General features: G+C 31.6%; 2 protein-coding genes across 3 annotated transcripts; one reads left to right on the forward strand and one right to left on the reverse strand.

Annotated features, from left to right (window-relative positions):
- Nucleotides 1–4,922: 4,922 nt before the first annotated feature.
- On the reverse strand, nt 4,923–12,465 carry LOC134282398 (uncharacterized). The gene is made up of 9 exons (XM_062764793.1): nt 12,358–12,465; nt 11,056–11,244; nt 7,491–7,676; nt 7,281–7,316; nt 6,976–7,149; nt 6,187–6,309; nt 5,774–5,839; nt 5,166–5,351; nt 4,923–4,980 (listed from the first exon to the last, which is right to left on the reverse strand). Exons 1-9 carry the CDS (start codon nt 12,384–12,386, stop codon nt 4,923–4,925), a joined length of 1,047 nt encoding a protein of 348 aa, XP_062620777.1. The 5' UTR covers nt 12,387–12,465.
- A 1,539-nt stretch (nt 12,466–14,004) lies between these two features.
- Nucleotides 14,005–23,483, forward strand: LOC134282382 (trichohyalin-like). Of its 2 annotated transcripts, XM_062764779.1 has the most exons (22): nt 14,005–14,467; nt 14,627–14,764; nt 14,874–15,035; nt 15,272–15,391; nt 15,634–15,780; nt 15,935–16,063; nt 16,402–16,542; nt 16,768–16,917; nt 17,492–17,650; nt 17,814–17,951; nt 18,289–18,450; nt 18,693–18,830; nt 19,026–19,175; nt 19,417–19,545; nt 19,683–19,820; nt 19,957–20,061; nt 20,348–20,500; nt 20,646–20,750; nt 20,933–21,146; nt 21,255–21,311; nt 22,908–23,003; nt 23,105–23,483. In XM_062764779.1, the coding sequence occupies exons 1-22, from the start codon at nt 14,283–14,285 to the stop codon at nt 23,381–23,383; spliced, it is 3,195 nt and encodes a 1,064-aa protein (XP_062620763.1). In that variant the 5' UTR covers nt 14,005–14,282; the 3' UTR covers nt 23,384–23,483. The 2 variants fall into 2 exon arrangements, with proteins under 2 accessions (XP_062620763.1, XP_062620764.1); XM_062764780.1 differs by lacking the exons at nt 14,005–14,467; nt 14,627–14,764 and having other exon boundaries at nt 15,017–15,035; nt 15,272–15,482.
- The last annotated feature ends 2,602 nt before the right edge of the window (nt 23,484–26,085 follow it).

Consider the following 26,085-nt stretch of genomic DNA (forward strand, 5'->3'; position numbering starts at 1 on the left):
AAAACATAAAACATTAAAAGATGTCAAAATTTAAAATAAAATACCCGTAACAGGCCTCCATACTTTATTTTTTTAAGCGGAAGTTTGCCCAAAGTGAGGCTTATCTATTTTTAAGCCATAACACAGAGCTTTTTAACAGACGATAACATTTAAACATCAAATGTTGTTTTCAGGCTTAGGAGATAGGATTTTAGAGTGAATTTTTTTGGCATTATGAGAAAAGGGCGTGATTTGAATAGATAAAAAGAAAAATAGAACCTTACCTCTCTAAATGGCATAATTTTCGATCTTTTTGGCTTTATTACACTTTTAACATCTGGTGGTAATTTTGGGATAAGAGTTCCAAAAAATTACGAAAGGTTTTCTGATTTATTGTTAAAAACATTAGCCTATCGAAATTAGGATACTATCGAAAATAGGTTACGTCACAATACTATATAAATATAAGGAGGCTGGGAGGTCAACAAATTAACCACCAGATATAACTTAATATTTTAGATATGATATAAATGAATCCACACTTTTTAAAAGTTATGTCCCTTGGCCGCCATCTTAGAGGATAAACCCATAGAATCCTCACAGTAGCCTTGTCATTTGACTGCAAAAAATATTTGCAAAGTGTATAGTGATTGCCTCATGCTGGGGCTACCCACACATCCAAAGAAAACAATTTTAACACAGTGGATTCATCATAGCCCGCCCAAATGTTTGGTAACATAAAGAGGAGAAATGATCTTTGACCTTTTGGTTGACCCCGCAAAGGGACACGACTTTTGTAAAGTGTGGATTGGACTATTCTAAGTTGTCAACTATCATTTGGCAAAGACAAAATTCACAAATTTTAGTTTTAAAATTTAATCATTTTTCCACATATCTTTATATGGAAGTCCTCTTCTAAAAGAGATCAAAATAGTCTGAGAATGGCCACAACCACCCAGCCCCTTTAACAGGTCGGAGAGAATACTCGAAATCGGGTATTATCCGTGAAATCGCGTATAATACTCGATATAAGGGTATCATTGAATCCGCGAAATCGGGTATTCCGTGCAACTTTCTATAAAAACTAAAGAATAAAGCAACGGCGCATTATGCCAGTAACTGTTACTTGTACATCAGTATCTTGTGGATTTATTTTTATTAAATCTAATTCATACGGTTGTCAAATAAGTTTAAAATCACACGACAAACACTGCTGGGGTAACAAAGAGGACACAATGGCGTTATTATTTTTCAATATAATTTCTAAAAACAAATAACCACACTTCGTTTGTCTTTATTTCCCATTAAAATATTCCATATACTTAATTTTCTAATTTGTGCACTATTCACAAAACGTAAAATTTTAAAGAAATTAAACAACTAATGTCGTGTTATGTATTTTTACTGAAAAATGTATGGCGTACCTTTCACGTGAAACATAAATTATTCCTAACAGTTAGAGAGTACAGTATAAGCGAGTCATAATTGTATATCTCTGCCATAATAGAATACCAACGTTATTGTATCATGGCTGCGGTGTTTTTCCTTTGAAGTCAAGTGTACAATAACTGGAGATACACCGATGGGCGTATCCAGAAAAAAACTGTGCCGTGTATATGGGCGGAGCCAGCAAAAACTGTGCCGTGTAAATTAATTATTGAACACCAAGGCGATTTCATCATTTTAAATTACATCTATATTGAATCTAAATTACAGAATGAATGGGCTTTGTAAAATACAAATGCAAAAATTCTGCAAGCGAAATAAAAGTCTTTCACATAAGTTACAGTACGTATATATCCCAAACTACGAAATGATTTTACGGAGCTCTTCAAATATTCAATTCACAGCAACGCGAAATCAAATTCTTGACATGAATTCCACAAATATATTAAAATATCCCATCTATTGTAATATAGGGCTTAAGCTGTACTGCATCCACAGATGAAGAGTAATTGACCCTGACACAGCGTTTTCGTGAATACGACAGCTCTCGAATATGTCAAATGATCAACGGGTATCTTTTTTCTTTATTTTCGAATAACACTTGAATTTACCTTCTTCAACTTCGAGTTTTTCTTCTTTGATATCCAAAGGTTTTCTTGTGAATTTCATTAACAATCCAGGGGCGAATCCAGCAATTTTTGAAAAGGGGGAGGCTCCAGGTCGGTGCCCCCAGCACTCATGCACAGAATCACACCGGCCACTTTAAGTCCGTAGCTACATTTAAAAGAAAGGGGGCCTCCAAAAACAATTGACAAGGAAAAAAACCCTTTGCACCACAGTCTAAAATCCAGGGGGGGGGGGGGGGTGCTGGGATGCTGCAATCCGACGTCCTTTCTCATGAACACACGCACATAAAATGTTTATTAAAAATACTGACAGAAAGGAGAGATTATCCATGCGGTCACCTGACAAAAACTACATTTTCTATTGGTGTAATTAAAAATCATGCTGAAAATCTGTGACATGACGTTTGATTGGCCATGATACAAGAAAGTTATTGAATATTTATTATGGTGTATCCTGATTGATTTGGACGAAGGGCGGAGACTCGTGCTTCGCACTCGTCACCGCCCTTCGTCCAAATAACTCAGGATACACCATAATAAATATACAATAACTATATACAATAACTTATAAAGAAGAAAATAAAATAAGATTAAATAAATACCCACGGGAAAACAGTTTGAAAATAGCTAATTGAAGGCGAGTACCTTTTTCTATGTCAATTTAGCATGAAATTTTTATTCAAAGACAACGTAAATTTTTTGGTTGCATTTTAATCGATGCAAGATATGCTATTTTACCTTTATTTTATGCATTTTGTGTGAAAATTGAGAGCGAGAAGTCAAATGAACAGGATTTTCTTGGTCTTTTTTTTGGGGGGGGGGTATAAATAAAAGTCAAATGTGTACATCTTTTCATGAGCTTATAATACATTGAATTTCTCAATATAGATCGAGGTACAGTCATTCTGAAATATGAATTACATAGTCAAGTTTTCACATTTCTTATAGTTTTTACGTTTATGAACATGTGAATGAACAAACTGAAATAATGGAGTGTTCAGTTGCCTTGGAAACTCTTGTCTTACTTTTTGGAAATATAATTCCTCATCGGACATTAAAATTTCATAAAAATCGTAGCCACTTCCTTTCTTTATTATACTATTTGATAGACAGGGTAAAGTTTACCTCTTTACCTTCTATGTTTTTTTATATCGCTATCTTATACCTCATTATAATATGCTAATACAACGCACTATCTGATTGGTTCTAGGCAATATGTCAAAGTTTTCTTTTAGTTATTTTATCTATGATACGTATTACTCATGGCAATAACTTTTCCTAATACTCATCTATAATGAAAAAATGTGTTTAAAAAATTAACATGAATTCTAGTTACTTGTAGTCTTACATTGTGTTAGAAAATAACAGGTTGCTTTTTGTTTACCTACAATGTATATGATTTTTATTTGATGAATAAATCTATATAAAAATATATGACCGAGTTTAACCGACTGTGACATTCAAAGAGAGGTCTCTTGGACACATGTAGAACACAGTCGAGGTTGTTTTGTCAGAGGTGGTCAAGAAGCCTTTAGCCCCCCCCCCCCCCTTTGAAGTCGCCAAGAAATGGTAAAATATTGATGACTTAGGGAATTAAACAATCAACAGTTAGGTTCTCTCATAAGCTGTATTCCTGAAACCATCACTGTCTCTGCTTTAATGTTAAAGACATATTCTGCAAATATGTTTGAATGATAAATAAAAAAGAAAAGATTTTTAAAAAAGAAGAAAGAGGGTTCTTTTAGCCAAAATTTTAGACATTTTTATCATTACATTATTTATACATTCATAAATAAATTTGATTTTATGCACAAGATGAATGTGAAAGTAATTAATGACGCATAATTAGATACGATAGACAATCCCTATCATATCTGGTGTGTGAAATGCGTTTCCGTATACTAGTAATTTGATTTATTTACAAATTGTTCATATTTGTCGTGTTGATGTGGAATTATTATAGATTCCCGAATTCTGATACTTTACAATTCTGTTGTATTGGGAATGAACATTAGGAAATTGCATATACTTTCAACATAAGGAAAAATATAAAGCAAATCGAACGCCTTTTTGTGTGCAGATCATGAAATGTACTGAGCTCCACGGGTATTTGTGGTCCCGAGCGCATTAATCTTGACGCCCAAATTCTTACTTGGCCAGTGATACCTTTAGAGAACATGTGTATCTAGATGAAAGTTAACAAGTTGTTCTTGTAATATATAAAGTGTCGTACGTTTTCGCTACTTTAGACCATTAATAATTAATATTATTTTTTCGAATCAGAAATACCAGTGTAACCGTTTAAAAAATTGAAATAATCCTATCTACATGTAATACCTTGTCTTTACTTCATTGTCAAGTTGTTCTTGTAATCTAAGTGTATTTTCTTCGGCATTGCTCTTACAGCTGTAAAAAAAAATCAATAATTGTTATCAAGCAATCAGACATTCAAGGAAATACATGGATCAGAAGCAGAAATCATGTACCTTAATATTTCTCTCTCCAATGAATCAGTTTTTGATTTCAGCATATAGAGTCGTTTTTCTACCTCTTTCAAAGCTTCAGCAGTATTAAGGGATTTTTTGTTCTCTTCAGGTGGTAAATCATCATTCACTAATTTCAAGATATTCTTTAAAATTTGTTCAGACTTTTCACCTTCTTCTTCGTAAGCTTTCCTGAAAAATGTTACGTTTAAGGTATTTGATAAATTCTTTTCTAAATCTACACTTAGATTGATGTAGAATTTATTTGTAGCAATAACTTTTTATAATCTTATTTTTAAGAAAGAGCCATGTTTTTTTTAAATGAAATGTTTTACCATTGATGAATTCCGTCTCATCTTATGAACAATATATGATGAAGCAATATAATTTACCTCAGGTCTGAAATTTCAAGTTCGCTTTCACATTTTCCATTTTCTTTGTGATTTCTAAGTAGAAATACTTTCTTTTACAATCATATTCCATAAATTAAAAAAATACCAATATTTGTATGGTAATTATAGTAAAATATTACACTGTATAATTCTCATTAAAGTATAATTTTGCGTTAAATTTTAAATTAAATATAATAATGAATTCTCGTTTAATCTAAGGTTGAATTTACCCTTCCGACTCTGTAGATTTGTTGACTTTCTTTTTCAGTGCGACCATCGTTGTTTGGAATTCCGCATATAACTGTTTCTTCAGGTTTTCATCACATCCGTTTGGTACGGGAGGAGGTTCAATAGTGTCGATGTTAACTAAGTCATTCAAAACATCTAGTATCTTCTCATAGATCCTCAATTTAAACGCCATATGTCTGTTTAATAATAAATAAAATGAATTATGTTTATTATTGCCAGGGAGAAATAAACATAGAATATTGAAGACATACATTTATAACTTCTCGTACAGTCATTTGATACAATGGAATTAGTAATTTTTTACTGATGTAATAAACTCGAAGATTAATAGATAGATATATGAAAAATTTAACCACCAAGTAGAGTCTTCTCATTAAACTGAAAAAAAAATTAAATGTCGAAGAAATATTAAATGAAATTAGAAAAAAAACAAATATTTTGAAACTAGAATTGTCTATGAATAAAATGTACACTGTACACCGGGATCACTTAGGCGAGAGAATAAATAATGTCACGATGAAAAGTTTTTTTTCAGAAATGTTCCCTATTCAAAGAAATTTGACGAACACTACTTACTAGCTAGGACTAACAAACTTACAAATCTACTGGTAAGTCAGTACGAATACTTCCACATCTCTTATCCATCTTCTCTGTTTTTTGACATCTAAAAACAAATTTATGAGTGCATAAAATGTTGAACACCATATTTGTACATGTATATGTCTCCATTAAATTAACAATATCAGTCGATCAATGTATGCTAATCAAATTATGACACTAACATGTAATTAACATGAATACGTAATGTATATATGTGATTCAAAAAGTCTCCCATAGACGAAACATGCAGTTAAAAATTTCAAGGGCTATTTTGATAACAACAGTCTTGTTGTAAAATGCATATTTTCTTAAGTAATTCTTGCACTTAGAGAAATATTTTCCCAAGTAATTCTTGCACTTAGAGAATAGACTTCAACCTCTTATATAAAAAACTTTCTTGCAAATACCTACATAAAGTATTTAGCTATGGTATTCAGCTTTTTCTTATTTCGATGCTTCTCTAATTGGATTCCACTAATTTGATGAATGGCCTCAATGTATTTGATTGTTTCTTTATCTTCAGTGGTCAACTTGCTACAACAAATGAATTGGACAAGGAAGACAAAACCATCGTTTGTTGAGGTAGTGTGTCTAAACCTCTCTATCGACAGATACTGCTGGACGAAAAGACTCAAATATCAAAGTCTTTAATAACGATGAATTTTCTGGCAAGAAGTTGATTTTGATGTACGTTTGTATAAGATTGGTTTAATACAATGAGAAGTAAATTATAAAAGCAGTAAATACATATTAATTATCTAAACACATATTTGAGAAAAAAAAAATGTTTATACATTATCGTTTACACATGTAGTTAGACCTAAATTCTCCAAAAAAAGACGTTAAACATTTAAAAAAGGCTAGTAATTTAGCTTTTTCTTTTCATTGCAAGACATTCTTTTCCCACAAACTTGTAACACGGGCAATTGTGTTACTTTTCTGTTATTTTTAGTACCCAATAAGGGAGTTTGGGTGGAGAAGGGGATGTCAATGGGATTTTCCCCAACTCAACTTTTGGAGAATATCAGATAATTGTTTTTATCATATGAAGATAAAAACGCACTACTTTGTTTTTAATACTTAAGCCATAATTTTAAAACATATTGCAGACGAATGCTATATTCCAATGAAGCAATCTGAATTTAACTGAAACTGAATTTTGAAAATTTAATGCTTAATAAGAAAATTATTCAATAGTACCTTGACCATAATTCCTGCCAGGATACCACAATTTCCCTATGACTCTGAATGATCTTTTCATCAGTTTGCTGAGGTGGCTGTGGTGTTAGGTCTTCCACGAAATATGTGTTGCTTTCAAGATTAAGGACAGTTTCCAAGTATTGAAGATATGCAAGGAACCACTCGTTAAGACAGCTTATAACATTGAAATCGGTATTAATAATGATAATAATACACATTTAGAAAAAAGTAAAGCATATCCACGCTTTAACTTTCAATTTTTTCAAGACAAAATATGTTTGTGCCTATTGTAAAGATTTACTTACCAAATTTCTGGTTTCTTCGTAAATTCTTCAGTTTTTCTTATAAAAAGAAGGACCTGTATATCATTCATTCTTACATAATAATACTAGTACCGATCTATTTACTTTAATGTAAAATATTTATACTGTATACACTTTTATAGTATACATTGTGTGTTGTTCTGTTTATATATTATTATATATGTACGAATTGTAATTGGTAGAAATACTTACACGTCCATAAACGGTACATCGTTTGACATTTTTTCCCAAATATTTTGAAGTTTAACGAAAACGGGATCTTTCAACATCCCTGTGTGATACTCAACTCTTTTCAAATTTTCTGAGGGACTCTTGGACGTGAGTTTTTCAATTTGAATTATAGCTTTTTGGACATCAGTCCGTCGCAGCTTAGTACACCTAGAATTGAAATAAAAGTATTGAAAGAACTGAAAGCCGGGCTTTAATTGCTCGAGTATATTGTCTGATCTGAAAGTAGTACATGTACATATTTAATTTTTTTTCCCTTTTGGCCATTGGTTTTTAGCAGGTAGAGTTTGTATGATTATGATTTAAAACAATATCCCATATACCAGTAATTAAAATTAACAGTCCAGTCCCCAAAATATGATTTTGAAATAAAGCAAATAATATTTCCACGAAATTCTCGCATATTTTCTATTCAATAAGCAATTTTTTCTCATAATTTAAAAATTCAGTCTTGGAATTGTTAAAATAATGCACATGTTTATTTTATAGACATTCTTCTAGTGTCAAACAAACAATAATTTTATCGCCAACTACATGTAGAAACATTGATACATGTACATTGTCAAGCGACTTCATGCATGTTAATTCTTAAAATTCCAATTCACTACACTATTAATTTGCTAAAAATCAAAACAGAATATAACCACTAATATAACATCGACGGAAGCGATATAAAACATGAAACTCTTCAATAATTTCAACATTTCGAAGAGCCCGCGCTATTAAGAATAGTTCGAATACAATAACCATTTAGCAGCGTATGTGCACAAATTGTTATATCAGGACAATCCCAAAAAAGCAAATATCTAATTTCTTTGTCAGTTTAATTCTCAAGCAAAAATATTGATCATTAAATTCTTCAACGATTGGGATGTTAAAAATATTTGTTTGAATATTGTCTCGCAACGGGACTATTTTGTAAATCGGAATTTTAAGGGTCTGCTTTGACACTGTTTGGTTTTTTGTTTACTGTGCTATTTATATTAAAACAGTCGAACATGATGCCTATAGCCAGGACTTTGCTTTCAGCAAAGCTCGGCTAAAAAATCAAATTTTTTTTTGCAAAAATGCCAAACTTGAATTTACATTCTGTTTTGAGTCCATAACCCATTCTTGATGATAACATTTTTTTTCAAACATGTTTATGATATTTGTGACAGTTTCTTAATTCACTGTGTGCTTATACTGATGTATGGAATACGAGAATTCAAAAATGAATTTATATTCAATAATCCAGAAGTGAGGAAAGAACTAGATAGATTACATGATCAGTACGAACTGGCCCCTGCTGACAAAGCAGGTAACAATATTGTCTTTGTTTGTAAGGCTCATTATATAAATTGTAGTTTAGAAGAACTTGGATTTAAATCTACAAGTGGTAATCTAACTTATACTCATAGTTCTCTTTCTACGGAAGAAATTCTTCAAAATGATAAGTCAGTTTTGAATATTTTTAATATACCAAAGAGCCAAAATGAGTTTGAACTACTATATACATGTATATACGATGACCGTTCGGAAATTATTGAGACATTTTGTTATATTTTTTTTCTAATGAACGTCTACCAGTTTAAATTTGTATATACGTTTGACAAGCACTAAGAATTAATAGAAACAAAAAATATTTAACAAATATTTTATTTCTTCTTTTCAATGGTATATTATTGTGTCAATGGTGGGTGTACCCGGAGCAGTTACAAAATCAGAATTTCAAAATATGTAACACCAATGTTCAAACTCCCGGTGGACCCATAGCAAGAGAGAAAATAATTCAATTTATGTTTATAATTTTTCAATTTTATTTTGACTTTTTTTTGCAAGATTCTTAGAATTTCGGTAAAAATAAGAAGATCATAAAAAAGTAAACTTGATAATGAAATCTGATGATGACGAAATGACGCGTGTTTGTCTTATTCGTTCTTTTTAAAAAGTTGACGAAATTTCATGGATTTATCTTTGTCCGTTAGGAAGTAAAAGTAAATGCCTCAATAATTTCCGAATAGCCCTCGTATATATTGGATTCCGAAACTTCATAAGAATCCTTACAAACAAAAATACATAGCGGGTTCCAGTAAATGTAAAACCAAGCCTCTTTCTTTACTCCTTACTAATATATTAACAGTGGTGAAGGTACTGTCCAACAATATATTCAAAAAGTGGTGTAAATCGGATGTGGATACTTAAAAATTCCAAAGAACCTTTAGACAATTTGAAATCACAGGATTTCACCAAAATCAACATTTTAAAAACTTACGACTTTTCAACTTTATACATAACCATTCCCTCACGATAAATGTAAGTCCATGCTTTTCGATATCATTGACAACTACTTTTGCAATAAAAATGGAACTCGTAAATTTACTTACCTGGCCATTGGTCATTTGCAAAATTATTTTGTTAAAAACATTCTGTTTGTACAAACAAGTACTCTGAATTCGATATAAAAAAAATGCTTGAGTTTCTGATTGACAATATCTATGTGGTTTTTAGAGACCAGATCTTCCAACAATCTATTGGAATCCCCATGGTTACCAATTGCGCCCCGTTATTAGCAGACCTATTTTGTACTCATATGAAGTACAATTTGTGCAAAATCTTATGCATGAAAGATAGAAAACACTTGATGTGGCTTTCAGCTCGACATTTAGATATATCGACGACCTATTGTCAATTAACACATGTAACTTCCATTCTCGAGAGGGACGTTTAACAATATACAGTCAATCAATCAATATATTCTTATGTCGATATGATATATCCCGGTGAGCTTGAGATAAAAAATACCACACAATCTGACACATCTGTTTAATATTTGATATTTTACTTGAAAAAGACGTTAACGGTAATCTAACAACCAAGCTCTTTGATAAACGTGATGACTTTAACTTTTTTAACGTCAACTTCCCTTTTTTATGCAGCAATAAACCTTCATCACCTACATAGGGAGTTTATGTATCTCAGCTGATTCGATACACAAATGTATGAACAATCTCTAAAACGAGGTAAATTATCGATAAACAAGTTGATAGAACAAGAGTATCAGCAGTCACGTTTAAAGTCATAATTTCTTAAGTTCTGTGGTCGATACAATGACTTGTCAGCAAATACAATTTATCATTGAGTCAAATGCTTACTGACGTTTTTCATACTAATTGTTAGTCCATTATTTATACACTGAATTGACGACAGATTTTTCTGTTATTTCACAATCATGACAAGGAGCACACACGGCGGGTGTGACCGGTCGGCAGGGGATGCTCACTCCTCCATGGCACCTGATCCCTCCTCTGATGTTTTAGAGGCCTGTTTTTGCTCTGCCGCTATTTTGTATTGTTTTATGGACGTTTGATCTTGAATACTGTTCGTTATCTCCATATGTTTCATTCTTGATAATATTATAGATGTATAAAAAATATTATTTCTAATATGAATTTGAGACTCTATTCACCACAGATAAAAAAAAATATCAACAGGTGAGTCCAATACAGTCCAAAATCTACAAAAGCTTTAATATGCATTCTTTCTTTACCTTTCCCAGTAAACATCCCATTGTTCAGATATAGATTCTATTGTTTTTATAAACAGATCCCTCTTGCTATGGACATTTGGTATTTCTGGCCACTTGATCAAATCTGATGCAGATCTTCCTTCCTTCAAACATCGTTTTAGGTGATTTAGGGAACCTTTTATCCATTTTGTAGCATCTTTTGATTCCAACCTTGTAATGATAATTTATACGATAATTGATTTTACTTTTGTGAGAATATTTGTTGTTTGGGATGTTCCTTATCAGGTATATTAATGAAGTATGCTATGTAATACTCCCATCTAAGGAAGAAAGTATATACATTAAAGAAACGCAAATGTTGTACATATACAAAGAAATTACAAAGTCAATGTTTGCAGGCAACTACTTCGTTTGGACATAAATTCATGGGTTACTTGTACAAACAGAAGATTCAGTAACCAGCTGATACATTCTGTACGTACATAAACAAAATAATCGTTCTTTGGAGTGGATAAAAGTGAACTACGAAAATCACAAATATTGATTTACAACGAACAATTATGATGTCACAGTAGTTATCAAATGGAAGGACGGCATCACACACGTTATTACACATGCATCTTTATTCTTTTATTTGAAAACGTATACCGATTGCAAATTTATTACCTAGGGAAAGTCAAACCTGCATTCAAATTGATATACCTTTAACTTAATTTGCAGTCTATACTGTCTTTAGTCACCCAAAAAATGTAGGGTCGTTATTGTACTTTATTCTCGATGGAAATGAAATTATCTATACACAGTGTAATTTTGGCATACAAATTTGTTATACATTTGTAATGATTACAAAACTGTTGCATCAATAACGTTGACAATTTCTTACAAAATTTCAATTTTTAAAGAGAAAGGACAAAGTTCTAAAATAAATTAATTCTCTCAGAAGATAGATTTTTTATCTAAAAAATGTAATGTGATTTAAGTTTCTCATTCAAGACCATCCTCTTAAGTTAAATCGGAAAGAATCTAGATTTCTTTATTTTATCCATTCCTGCCTAAATATACTTCAGTTACATAAAACAAGTTAATCAAAGGTTACAAAATATTACTGACAAATTCACAAGTACTCCGTTTAACTGTTGAATTTAATTAAAATATCTCTTCGTTGATGCACTCTGTACTTTTACGGTTTTGACCATGTATCGTCATTGAATAATGAGTGTATACTACAAAAGGTACTTTCGCTTTAGTCATACTTAAAATATTTAGATCCATTTAAATTAATTCAAAGTAATAATTAATTTCAGAAATAAATTATATAATTACTCTGATTCCCGTTGTTGACCTGTGGCCATTTTCAGTTACATGCTACATCAGTTTGAGTTTATAAAATCGGTTAGTCCCTTCTTCGAACTTCCGTATTCTTGCACACATGTGGAGACATGAATCGACTAGAAATACAGATCACTGATCGATATTTAAATGAGACATATAGGTATTTAAAATGACATGGTTTGAACCAAAATTTGATGTTGCATAGATGTTAGGTAATTTATGTTTGATCAGTCCAAAAAAATGATTTTTTATACATATAATTTTACTTTCGATAAGCTGATTAATAATGTAAATGGCTATTATCTCTAATCATATTTACAACTCGAAAAAGTTCAACGTTTACTACACAGGTTGTGACATTAACCTGTTAAGTAAAGAAAAAAGCATTATTTATATTTGGTATGGTAATATTCTCTACAATTTGCATTTTTCAATTAAAATGTATATGACAATTATTTTTTCATATACAAATTTAAATTGAAAAATTCTAATTTTTTGTAGAAAACTCTACAAAAATTTGAATTTTTCGATTAAAATTTGTTTTGACAATTATTTTTGTAATGTACAAATTTTAATAGTAAATTAAAATTTTTGTAGATGACAGTATAGCAAATGCACAAAAGAATTGAAAATGTATTACATGTATTTACAATGATTTTCTTATAATTTCAGTCAAAATAATTTACACCTATGTTATTATATTCTTGTTTTAGTTTTTTTACAATACAAAGTGTTACCTATTCTAAATTCACGCCAGTGCGGAAAGGTTTCTAAATTAATCCTACATTCCCTTCTTTAACGAATGTAGTATTGGAAACACTGAAAACAGTGAAAACTTAATTTCCACAAATAATATTCATCTTTTTCGGTTTGTTAGACCTTTCGGTGGTTTTAATTTCACGGAGAATCGGTAAATATTCGATGACTGCAGACTGTTACAATTCAATCACCAAATTTCACCAAACTATTGAAAAAGCTGAAATTGTTTTTATTCTATTTTTATGAAATAAAGAAAATTTGAAGAACAAAAACAATAAAGTTTTTCTTTTTACATTAATCCATCATCGGAAACTAAGAAAGACAGCGATTAGAAAGGTAACATAACTGCTTTCTAAGATACGGAATTAATATGGTTTGTATTTAGTATTAAAGTCTTCAAACTGTATAGAATGCAAAGAACTGTATAGACTCTTTTCTAAACAAACAATTTTCATTGCATAGTTTTAGCAACCGCTAATCGAAAAATACCGCCAATGCTAAATATTTTAAAGAAGAAGAAATGATAACCCCAAACATCAATTGTTTCTGGTTCGGAAGTATTTGCCTTTGCTGTTGATAAATTAATCAGAAAAGTCCAGGTGTTAACCAAAGATAATTATTGAATCCAATCTGGAGTTTAACAAATTTTGATATCGCATTTATATCTAGAAGTCAATAATTGCAAGTCCATTCAGAAATTTACACCAAATAACTTTGTGTGTTTATCCTTGAATTCCAAATACCTTAACCTTACCTGACAATTTTTCATTCGAAGGAAAGCAATTTCTTAAGGTGAAAGAATTACTGTAAAAAGTAAACGTAAAATTCGTGTATCCTAAAAAAGACAATATATTTTCGCATGTTTCCAAACGTTGATCTTCGGTGCACCGAGACCAGAAACAGAGCGAGGAACTTTAATTGTCTTTGACTATGTTCTTTTTTGTTGTCCGTTGTCTCAAGACTAAGTCTCAAAGACAATTGCTTTTGGATTTAAATGCAATTCTATGTATGACGGAGAATTTATTGTTCGATCCTAAACAAATATTTTGTGGACCTATTAACAAAGTCAGGTCATTAATTGCCTTGGAATAAAATATTCGCATTGTCCGCTGGAGTCTTCAGTATCTAACCGGGGATATTTTGATAGCAAATGTAATATGAGTGTGGAGGAACCCCAATTAGAAGGACTGGAATCAGCACCAGATGACCTTGAATTCCTCCAAAACATCGGCAGTGATTCGGACTTGGACGCAGCTTTAGAAGAAGACGAAGAAGATATTGCTGCAAAACTGTGTCTGACAGCCCGAAAAATGGACGAAATGCTAGACTACATGATCACTTCGTAAGAACAATTTTTATTAGCCTTTTGTGTTTGCTTAATGAGATTTAAAAGAGTTTACTTTAAATTTGCGACATTATTTAAATAGAGAAACTGTTTAAAGAGGGTTGATGTTTTCTTTCAATACACACTAAACTCTTCTTTTTTAACTCTCTTATCAAGAGGGCCAGCGAGAAAAGATAATGCCAAAAAGATCACAAAATCTCAGAATCGACCCTGTCACAATCTTCGTAATAGACAGTCAGCGAAGGAGAGACCCAAGAGTGGTAGGAACGCCCGGCCCCGCTCTACAGAGACCAGGTAATGAAGGATTTTATATTTATATTATTATAAAACAAACATCAATTTGAAGATCGACTTAAAGAAAAAAATATTTAATGAAGGATTAAAATATCAATGACATTAATAGATCACCAGAAAGAAAACAATCCAGAGGAATATCAGCCAGTGGGAATCAACAGACTGTGGAAATGAGGCGGAGAATATTAGAATTGGAAAAAGAAGTGGATCTGCTAAGGAATGAAAATAGATCACTTCGAGAACAATCTGCAAAACCAAGCCATGCTAAGAGGTATTTTTTCTTCTTTGTACACAACATGGGGCAATATTTGTAATCACTATATATACACTTTTGTATATACATATAGTGATTGCGTAAATTCAAATACAGTAGGTCCTTGTGACAAAATGGGACAATATTTGTTTCAAAATCTGAATGCTATAAATAGGGCTATCACAGATTGTTAATGACTCTTACATATATTCTTATAACTATATTTAATGCGAATATTTTATAATAAAATACAGGTTATCAGATGAAACCATCCATAACAAGATACAATCTGGAATAAAGAAGGAGAAGAGAATGTACGAGATGTTGTTATCAGACAATCAGAGAAAATTCCATGAACTGGAATCAAAACACAGGTACCTTATGGAGGATAAAGACACGCTACAATCCAGGCGAGTCGTTCAAACAGCTTCATAAAGCAATTTACGGCATGTCACGATATAACATGTAACTAAGATCTAGTCAAGTACTGTAATCTTTATTTTTTACAATCTATTAGGGAGATCCTTTTATCGATAAAATATATGGAGATAAAAGAGAAACAGCTATTTCAATACACAAGAATCTGAATTTATTTTAAGTAGTAATTTTATTTTAGGATACGAATTTTCGAAAAAGAGATAGAAAATCATATCAACACACTACAACAAACAAGAAGGGAACTCTTTGCAGTTAATGAAAACAATAAACAGTTAACAGAAGAAAACAGAATTCTAAAGAAGGAGAATCACTCCCTTAAATCTAGGTAAATGTTTAATCAATTTCTGAATACCTGAATCCAAACATTAAGGGTGTTTTAGAGGTCTCTTTAAGATAACGACAAGTGAGAAATCAATACATCGAATCCTTTGTTATCTTTTTTTATCCTCATGTTTAATTCTTTGTTTCTATCCACTCAGAATGCAAACCGTCGAGGCGAAATTAGAGGAGGATTCCGAACACGAGCTGATACTACGGCAGCACATGAGGGACGAATATGAAAAGAAACTGAACTCGCTGGAAAAAGAAATCCTGTCGATGAAAACAAGGTTTGCAACATAACAAAACATCATTTCAATATTTATTTGATTTGAGGTAGCATTTTCTTCTTTTGACAAAAAAAAATTCTTCAACTTCAGTTGTATACATTAAAACAAGCCTATAACAAAGTACCATATACAAACAGTTTTGATACTGTATAAATGTAATTTGTTGTATCTGTCAAGTTCAGAGTGAGTTTAAAAATATTGTGAATAAAACACATTTGAATTGGAGCTAAGCGCATATATTTACAATCACTACATTATAAATTTAAAATCATCCAAAGCATGCTAGTGTAACCGTGTTTAATTGTTGTTTTTTGATTCCGTTAAATCACTTATTTAAGAGTGGACAAGAAAAAAGACGTAACGAAAGCTAAAAGTAGACATGAAGTAGGAATTGTGACAGAACATTACCAGACTGTGATTAAAAATCTTCAGAGCGACAGGGAGAAGTTACAGAAAGAAAGAGATGCTGCAGTGTTGAGGTAGCGAATTCAAAATTTCGTTTTTCATGCATTAAATCATAAACTAAAAGCTCATAAATTTTGATAAAACCATATATTGAAAATTAAAGTTAGTAAACGGTGTATATAAGATTGTTTTATTTCTCTAAAATTTAGCACTGTACAAATGTCAATTTCAAGATATTTAACACAGATAACAAGATTCCTATAGCTTTATATACTATAACATTATGTGTTTTGACACAGAATCCATCAGTACAAAGAGAAATGGAGCGAGAAATGTAAACGAGAGGAAATAAAGAGTCGAGGAAAGATACAGGTTCTCGAGAGACAAGTCAGAGAAATGGAGATGGAGAAGGGTTTCCTGGAGGAGGAGAAACAAGCGCTGGAGGATAAGTAAGATATCAGTTATTCTAATCACTTGAGACAAGATATCAATTATTCTAATCACTGGAGGACAAGTTAGATATCAGATATTCTAATCACTCGAGGAAAAGTTAGATATCATTTATTCTAATCAATGGAGGACAAGTAAAATATCAGTTATCATAATCACTGAAGGACAATTAGATATTGATTATTCTTATCACTCGAGGACAAGTAAGATTTCAGATGTTCTGTAGTCATTGAATTACAAAAAATAAATTATTCTAAATCACTGGAGGATAGGTAAGATATCTATTATTTTAATCATTTGAAGACAAGTGATATATGGATTATTCATTGAAGGACATTAAGTAACATAGCAAGAAGACAAGATATCAGATCATTCTCTTCAGGGAATCACAGTGCTATACCGGGCTAATCACTGGAGGACAAATAAAATATTGATTATTTTGATAACTTGAGGACAAGTAAGATATCGACTATTTTAATCAATGTAGGATAAGATATCGACTATTTTCCGAAAAGCAGAAGTTGAGTTGGCTTTTAATATTGCTCACATGATGATTCCTCTTCATCTTTAAAGAATAAGCAAGTTTATGAGCAAAAAAGGACAGGAGGCTGAAACATTGATGCATATTGAAGACGTTCTACGGAAACACGACAATGACCTTGAGAAACAAATACAGGAATTACAGCGAGAAAAAGAGGAAAGTAACACGGAAAAAGAAAAGCTCATGACTCAGTAAGATATAGGTTACAGGGATAAATTATCAATTACAGATAAAAACTTTATTAAAAGGAAGTAAAGTAAATAGATATTTTGTGTAAAATTTGGCTTTTCTCATTTTAATTATATTGTGAAATAACACGTAATAAAACATTCTGATGAGAGATGATTTTCAAAGATTACAGCAGCATGAGAAATACAAAGACAATATGCAAACACAGTTGAAAACAACAAGAGAGGTCCTGGAGAATAGGATAAGTGAACTTTATCAGAGAAATGAACGACTTCAGACGGAAAACGCGGAATTAAAACGTTGGTGAGTTCACAAAAGAACGCATTCTTTTTCTGAGTACGTAGTAAATTTATTTTGAAAAAAAAATACAGAAAAGCTCTTTAAAGTATTTCGCTAGGAGAAGAAGTAAAATAAGTAGATACAAGTAATACCGGAATTCGTTACATATTCATTTTCTAGCATTGGGAAAGAAAAATAGTTCATTGTAAAAATGAATTGGAATCTTGTAATAATTGTTCCTTATTTTTAAATGATGAAACTTGTAAATAACTATAAATGAATATGTATAAGACATCTTAAAAAATATAAATACATTGATTCGAGAAACAAAAAGTAAATAATAAGATTTTAAATGTTTCAGCACTGAAAATAAAAAGGGGGAACTGATAAGGACAATAACGGAGGTCATAGGTCATGAAGAGTCCTCAAAAAGAGATAAAGAACAGAGATTTCAGGATATGATTGAGAGTTTTCAGAAAGAAAAGAAAGGATTGGATGAGGAACTGGACTTCCTTCGGCGTCGGTAAACAATACAAATATGGAACCACAAGATTATTCCAAAGTAGCACAATTAAAACACAAAGAAGTCTACGTTAAAAGTGTTAAAAGTTACGCCGATCAATGGGTTTTTATGTAAAATGTTCAATTATCTTTTTAAATGGTCTTTTTGAATATTAAAATAGAGAGTAATTTTTTTAATGCTTTAATTACAATTTTTTTTATAACTCGATGTTGAAATGTTTATTTATCATATGAATTTCCCAGATTAAATGACATTGAAGAGGAGAGAGAAAAACTTCTTGCCATGAAAGAGACTGCAGCAAAATCACAGAGAGAAGAAATTGAAAAATATCAAGAAGAGTTAAAATCTCTTGTCGAGGAAAAGAATTTATTAATCAGAAGGTAAAAACATTTTATATGTGTTGTTAACGAAATCAATAAAATGACATGGATATTAATACATGTCACATAAAGTTATTAATGTATATATTCAAAAACTATGTTAAAATGTAAAACGTAAAAGAAAATATAGATCAAATGTTGCTAGTAATTTATTAGAACCAGAAAAAAAGAACTCAGATCAATGTTTTCTTAAAGATTTAAAGAAATGGAAGTCAACAATAACAAACAAAGGGATGAATCGGAGAATTCAAGAAAACAGATGGAAACTGAATATGAAGAAATTGTTGATAAAATCAGAAATGAGAGCGATGAACTAAAACAGGAAAAAGAATCTCTTGAAGCCAAGTAAGAATGCAAATATGTTTAAGGATATTGCAAATAATATTGTTTTATAAAAATTGTAATAGTTCTTGTAATTATGACATAAATACTAATAATTTAGAGAGGTAGAAAACAGATGTTTTCCTTAATTTGAAAAATAAATTAAATCATCTTTGCAATCGCGAAATGCTACAAAGATTTTGATTTACCAAAAAATACTTACTGGTCCTGTGTGTTAAATTAATGTCTTTCCTTATGTGAACAGGGTTGACGAACTAGAATACACACTGACTCTTAAAAACATTGATGAAGAAGAGAGTAAACAAACAGAAATCGCAAATTATCAGAAAACAATTGGAAACCTGCAGGAAGAAATTGCCAAAGAAAAACAAAGGTGACTGCCTGTACATCATTTTACTTATGTTCAAATGTTTGTTATATTAAACATCCCTCACTTTAAAAATACAGATTTTTGTCTGAAAAATAAATAATTTTACATATCAGTTTCTGATTAATCTTTATTGAGAACAGATTTCATGAAAAAGAAAACAAATGGAAAATAGCATGTCAGTCACAAGCAGAAAAAGAAGAGGCACTAAATATCAGAAATGCCAGTTTGGAGAGAACTGTACAGAAGTATCTAAAAGAAATAGAAACACTAAAAAATAGGTATAAATCAAAGCTAGTTTTTTTCTTAATTTAGTTTTTGGTTTTATTAGTTTTACTTTGCTTTATTTTTGGCGTGGCTGTAGAAAGGAGTTGGAAGCTTTTTTGGTAGAGTTCTTGCATTTGGCTACAATTGTAGAATTTTGGATCACGAACAAGGGATAGGTCATTATCAAAATCAAATAGAACACATACTGCAGGAAAAGGCACTCATTCAAGCACAGTTAAAAGAATGTCAAAACAAGTAAGTAGACGATAGTATACTAGTATATAAATGTTACTTTGTCTTTATTTTGTGTTAATTTTGCAATATTGTGAATGATTTTACAATTTACTTAGTAGGATTACTTATATTTCTTTGGGAAGAAAACAATGGTATATGGTATAATCTTTTTTTTAATTTTATCTGTTTAGTTTATATAAGATTTTTCTATTAATTCAGATTTTTGACTCTGTCTCCAAATAACATTTATTCAGCATGTTCCATCAATTTTCTTACAATCATTTGATCTTTAATTTTCTCTTTGTAGAAAAGAAAATGTTTCAAACGAAGAAATGATATTTCATATTCAAACAGAAAGCAAAAAATTAAAAGAGATCGAAGAACAACTAGAGAGGGAAAACGAAGAACTTAAATCTGAGAAACAAATTTGCATGGTGGAGAAAAATAACCTGCAAGAAAGGTTCATCCATAAATTATTATTTTAAAATGTATTTTGTAAATATCATATAAATAAGGATTAATTAGTATATTTTAGCTTTGAAAATAATACTTGGTTTATGTACCGAATGCTTACAATAAATTTTGCATTATGTATCGTAATAAAGGGTTCGATCTCTGGAAAATCAGCTGAAATTGAAAGAAACAAAAGTAAATACCCTGACTCAAGACAAAGCACAGCTACTTCAAACAAACGAGGAAATACAAACAAGGTATCATATCATTTTTGAAAATATAATTATGACCAAATAATTTGATGTTACAATATCTCTAAGATTTAAATATATCCTGTTAACAGAATTGCATTGTTTGTAGTTTTATGAAATCAATCGCTGCTTGTTACATGTATCTTCGCCATTTTTTCGTTATGCTTATTGTTCGTGATTTGAAATAGACTCAAGGAGAAACAAAGTAATGGTGACCAGACCACAGTAAGTGAACATAAGATTGCAGAGACCAGTAGTAGTATAAACGTGGAAGAAGTCGGGACACGGTTCACTGAACTGTATGAAGAGGAATTTCGGAAGTCATTGAAATCCTTAACAAGCGATGTAGAACTTTGTCTGGACGAAAGAGACGCCATCGAATGTCTACTGAGAATTCTACAGGTAACCATCGCAATATGACCGTAATAATGAATGATACAAATCTGTTTTTGTCTAATGACTAATGAATTGTGCAATTGATATTCAATTATCTTTCATATATCTTACAAGACGATTTACAAAGACTGTGGACGAATTGCAGAAGAACAACTGGATGATTTACAAATGGTAAAATGCGGTATTATTTTTGAAAATTATATTGGCAATAGGTATTACAGTCATTTAGGGTGTTCCGAATCACCCTGCATTTCGCGACACTCGGTAATTTACCTTATCGCTGTATCTTATACGAGACATGCACACGTGTGACAACTAAATAGTCATTAGCAACATGGTTCATGCTTAATACATACAATAAATAAAGAGGTAAACTTAATGCGTTAATTAAAAAAATAATTAATTCATTCGTTAACTTGCTTTCCTTCTCGAAGAAAATTTACGTGTATAAACGTTGCAGAATATTTCTCATCGATGTCGTGGCGTTGTTGGTGGATGAAACCTAGCATATTAGGTATTGATAGAACGGCAATTTTATGAGCTTTTATGAGCATTAATAATTTTTTATTACATCTCAAAAATTTGTATGTTACAACCGCATTTGTAGCCCCCTATAATTTGGGGTATTTCGAATCACGTATGTGCATAACCGCAACTGAAGAAATTGCAGGCTGCATTTTGTTATATGCCCGGTATTTCGAAAACATCGGTTTTCTTTATATGCAAGGGACCTATGAAAATTATGAAATGGAAAAGCTGTGAAGAGTTAATGAGTAGCTTGACCAGTGGTTATCCTTTTGTCACACAATTTTTAAATATGGACTTGCACGCATGTGTGTACATGCACACATACATATATGTACACTGTGCACATATGCAGTGATTTATGTCATATTTAATAATGGTGATACATATATCTAAACAAGAGCTAGTTTTTATTCCTTTTCATGCATTTTTTATCACCATTATCATTATACATGTATGATTTTTTTTCGTAGCCGATTCGTAGAATTATGATATTTTTAATGTTAATTGTTATGCAGCGAAAAAAAAATCCCACGTGCAAAAAAGTGACATAATTATATTTACAGGACAACAATTTACAGTCATATAATTTCTGAAACCCCTATTTTCTTTGTCATAATTGCTTTTCTGCATGATCCGCCTCTGAAAAGCTGTTTTTAGTGCGAATAAAGAGGGGGGTGCTGATAACTTTCAAATAAACAAGAACAATCAAGAAAACTTTAATTCTTTTTAATTCTTGGAGCTTTTTATAAACAATACTAACTAGTTCGTCAATTATGATGATGTTATCTGACCGTTTTCAACCCATTTACCTGGTGATTCGAAATACCCGGAAGTGATTCGCAATACACTAAAAAGCTGATCCAAATATTACCACCGTCAAGGTCGCTGTATCGAAGATAGTCTCGTTCTGTAAAGTAGATCTGATTTTTCACTAAATTGGCTTTCCTTTGATACCAAACAACCATGTGAAAAGTTTTTAATAAAAACATCTACAGTCAAAATGTAAAAGGTGATTCGGAATACCCTAAATGACTGTATATTAAGGCACGAAAATTGTACGAGCACTTTCATTTTTTCATAATTTATTCTCATCTCATCTTGGCTTCTAATAACATAAGATGTCAATTTTCATTTGGGTATTCGGAGTCATGAGTTGCCATTTATCACTGGCTGGACTTTAAATCATATAGCTGCTTTCATATATTTTTGTATATGGATGTGTGGGTTTGTTATATAAAGGTTATGGGTTTGGAGGTGGAGAGCGAGGAAAACTTAACAAAAGTCAGACATATTAGAAACTATGTGGCGGTGGACTGTTTATCTAATATTTCAAAGGTACAGTGACGAAGAAATTCTGGTGAACAATATTTTTGTGTAATAATTTGTCCTTTTTATTTTCGTCATACAAACTTTATTTGAAATTTTTTACTTTGCAGAAAATCAAACAGGGATCGTTACAGAAATCGTACTCAGAGTATATAGAACATTGTGAAATTTATACAGATAAATGTATTGAACTATGCTGGTTAATGAAAAACTTAGATCCGCCTGCTGTGTTGGACTTTTCTGTACAACAAGGCGATACTATGGATGATTCCAAGTATAAACTCTTTACAGAATCAGGTGATAGTGTGGATTATTTAGTATGGCCAGCTTTGTTATATAAAGCAGATGTTTTGCAAAAAGGTGTTGTAAACGCAATGGAAATGGAGTGATATTTTCTATATCACAAAAATAAACATTTTGATAATTTTAATTGTACATATATATGTATATATGAGAGAAAAAAACTATTGAACAATATGTTTTTAAATTTAAAAAATTGAAAGAATTTATAAGACTTTTCTTACATTGTTTTACATTATTTGAAAAATCATGAGTCTCGCAAATCGTCTCAACCTGTATAAACGTAATATGTTTCAATAGATTTTTAAGATACGAACATACATGTATATCAGTATACGTCGGATGTGAATGTACGATAGTAAAATTAGAGTTACTGTGAGCAATGAGCTCCCTAAATTTTTAATATTCCACAGAGCCAAAATGAATTTGAACTACCCTATATAAATTGGATTCCGAAACTTCATAAGCATCCTTACAAACAAAGATACATTGCGGGTTCCAGTAAATGTTCAACCAAGCCTCATTCAATTCTCCTCACTAAAATATTGACAGTAGTGAAGGAAAAACTTAAAGAGTACTGTGCAACAATCTATTCAAGAAGTGGTATGAATCAGATGTGGATACTCAAAAATTCCAAAGAAATTTTGGACAATTTGAAATCACAAGATTTTACCAAAATCAACAGCTTAAACACTTATGACTTTTCAACTTTATACAAACCACTCCCCACAATAAATTAAAGTCCAGGCTTTTTGATATCATTGACAGCTGCTTTTTAATAAAAATGGAACTCCTAAATTAACTTATCTGCTCATTAGTCATTTGCAAAATTATTATGTTAAAACACATTCTGATTGCACACACAAGTACTCTGAAGTTGACATCAAAGAGATGCTTGAGTTTCTGATTGACAAAATCTTTGTGGTTTTTGAGACCAGATATTCCAACAATCTATTGGAATTCCTATGGGTGCTAATGGAGCTCCGTTATTAGCAGACCTATTTTTTTTTATTCATATGAAGCAGAATTTGCGCAAAATCTTAGGCATGAAAAGAAGAAAACACTTGCTGTGGCCTTCAACTCGACTTTTAGATATATTGACGACGCATTGTCAATTAACAAAGGTAATTTCCACTCCTACGTCGATACGATATATCCTTATGAGCTTGAGATAAAAGATACCACAGAGTCTGACACATCTGTTTCATACTTGAATATTTTACTTGAAAAAGACATTAATTGTAATTAATCTAACAATTAAGATATATGATAAACGTGAAGACTTTAACTTTTCTATCGCAAACTTCTCTTACTTATGCAGCAATATACACTGTACCTTCATCACATGTATACAGAGTATATAAATCTCAGTTGATTCCATAAGACAGAGCATGCTCTACGTATGAACAATTTCTAAAACGAGGTAAATTATTGACAAGCAACTTGATGAAACAAGAATATCAGCAGACTCGTTTAAAGTCATCATTTCGTAAGTTCTATGGTCGATACAATGACCTTGTCAGCAAATTCATTTTATCATTGAGTAAATGCTGACTGACGTTTTTCATACCAATTGTTAGTCCATTATTTATACACTGAATTGACAACGGATTTTTCCGTTATTACCTGATCATGACAAGGAGAACAAGGAGGCGGGTGTGACCGGTTAGCAGGGGATGTTCACTCCTCCATGGTACCTGATCCCACCTCTGATATTTCGGAGGTGCTCTGCTCCTATTTTATATTGTTTTATGGACTTTGATATTGAATACTGCTCGTTATCTCCATATTCTTCATAATACCTCGCTTCTCATATGGCTAAGTCCATGTTTAACTCTGGGAGACCCGAAATAAGTGTCAGATAAATAAGTAAAATAGGGGGTCACAAGGGTATCATGTGATGAAGAATCTGGAAAGTATCATTAAATTTTATTTAGCGGTATAGGAGGAGTTGCGGATAAGAGATGAATTACATTTCAATATTACAGAAAGAATGACCATGTCCATGTTTTGCGTTGGGAAACCCAAAATAGGTGTAAGATCCAAAAGTTAATAGAAGGTGCATGATGGCACTATGTAATAAAGATTCTGTGAAAGTTTCAGAAAATTCCATTCAGTGGTATAATAGGATAAGAGATGGGTACCCCAAAGCGTAACGAATGTTCGTACAGACAGAAGACGGATATCCCCGAGGCTCCCATATTTCAAGCGGGGTATAACAATGGAAACATGCTATAATCAGGTGCAACTTTGTTTGCTCGAAGTTTGATTTTGTGTATTGTTTGCATGTTGTTTAACGTCCCTCTTTAGAATATTTTACTATAAGGAGACGCCACCATGCACTTGGCGGTGGAGAGCTGCAAATTTTGTCCTATACTCGGCTTTTACGGCCATTTAGCAGTGATGGATCTTTTTCGTGCCAGCACCTACTGCAACACAGGACTTCGGTTTATACCACGTCCACGTCCCACAGTGGGATTCGAACCCCGCGACGTAAGGATCAACTCCTTACTTCGCGACTCTAGAGGACACTTTAACCACTGCGCTACGCGGGCGACTGCTCGAAACTACACTCAAAATATTCTAATTAATTTATTTTCGAATTGCTGAAAAAATATCAAGTTTAGACCTATTTCAAAGTTATGAGACGTCAACTGGACCTGAAACAGAAAAATCAAGAAATGACATTTTTCTGTTCAATTCAAACTCTCTTCAAAAGTTCCATTTCATAGTTCGAAAAAAAATTATAACAAACAACGATGAAAATAGTAAGATAACAGACTTTTGGTGT

The sequence above is a fragment of the Saccostrea cucullata genome, unplaced genomic scaffold (genome assembly GCF_032062105.1).
Source record: "Saccostrea cucullata isolate Sc308-1 unplaced genomic scaffold, CSIRO_AGI_Scuc_v1 ctg312, whole genome shotgun sequence".
Classification (NCBI taxonomy): Eukaryota; Metazoa; Mollusca; class Bivalvia; order Ostreida; family Ostreidae; genus Saccostrea; species Saccostrea cuccullata.

Excerpts from the sequence above, each read along its gene's own strand:
- LOC134282398 (XM_062764793.1), bottom strand. The coding sequence starts at position 12,386 with ATGGCCACAGGTCAACAACGGGAATCAGA. Across the intron at positions 7,677-11,055 it reads TGGGATGTTTACTGGGAAAG|GTGTACTAAGCTGCGACGGA; the intron begins GTAAAGAAAGAA and ends TTTCAATTCTAG. Across the intron at positions 6,310-6,975 it reads TGGCAGGAATTATGGTCAAG|CAAGTTGACCACTGAAGATA; the intron begins GTACTATTGAAT and ends CATTTGTTGTAG.
- LOC134282382 (XM_062764779.1), top strand. The coding sequence starts at position 14,283 with ATGAGTGTGGAGGAACCCCAATTAGAAGGACTGGAATCAGCACCAGAT. Across the intron at positions 17,651-17,813 it reads AAAGAAAAGCTCATGACTCA|ATTACAGCAGCATGAGAAAT; the intron begins GTAAGATATAGG and ends TGATTTTCAAAG. Across the intron at positions 18,451-18,692 it reads CTGGACTTCCTTCGGCGTCG|ATTAAATGACATTGAAGAGG; the intron begins GTAAACAATACA and ends TGAATTTCCCAG.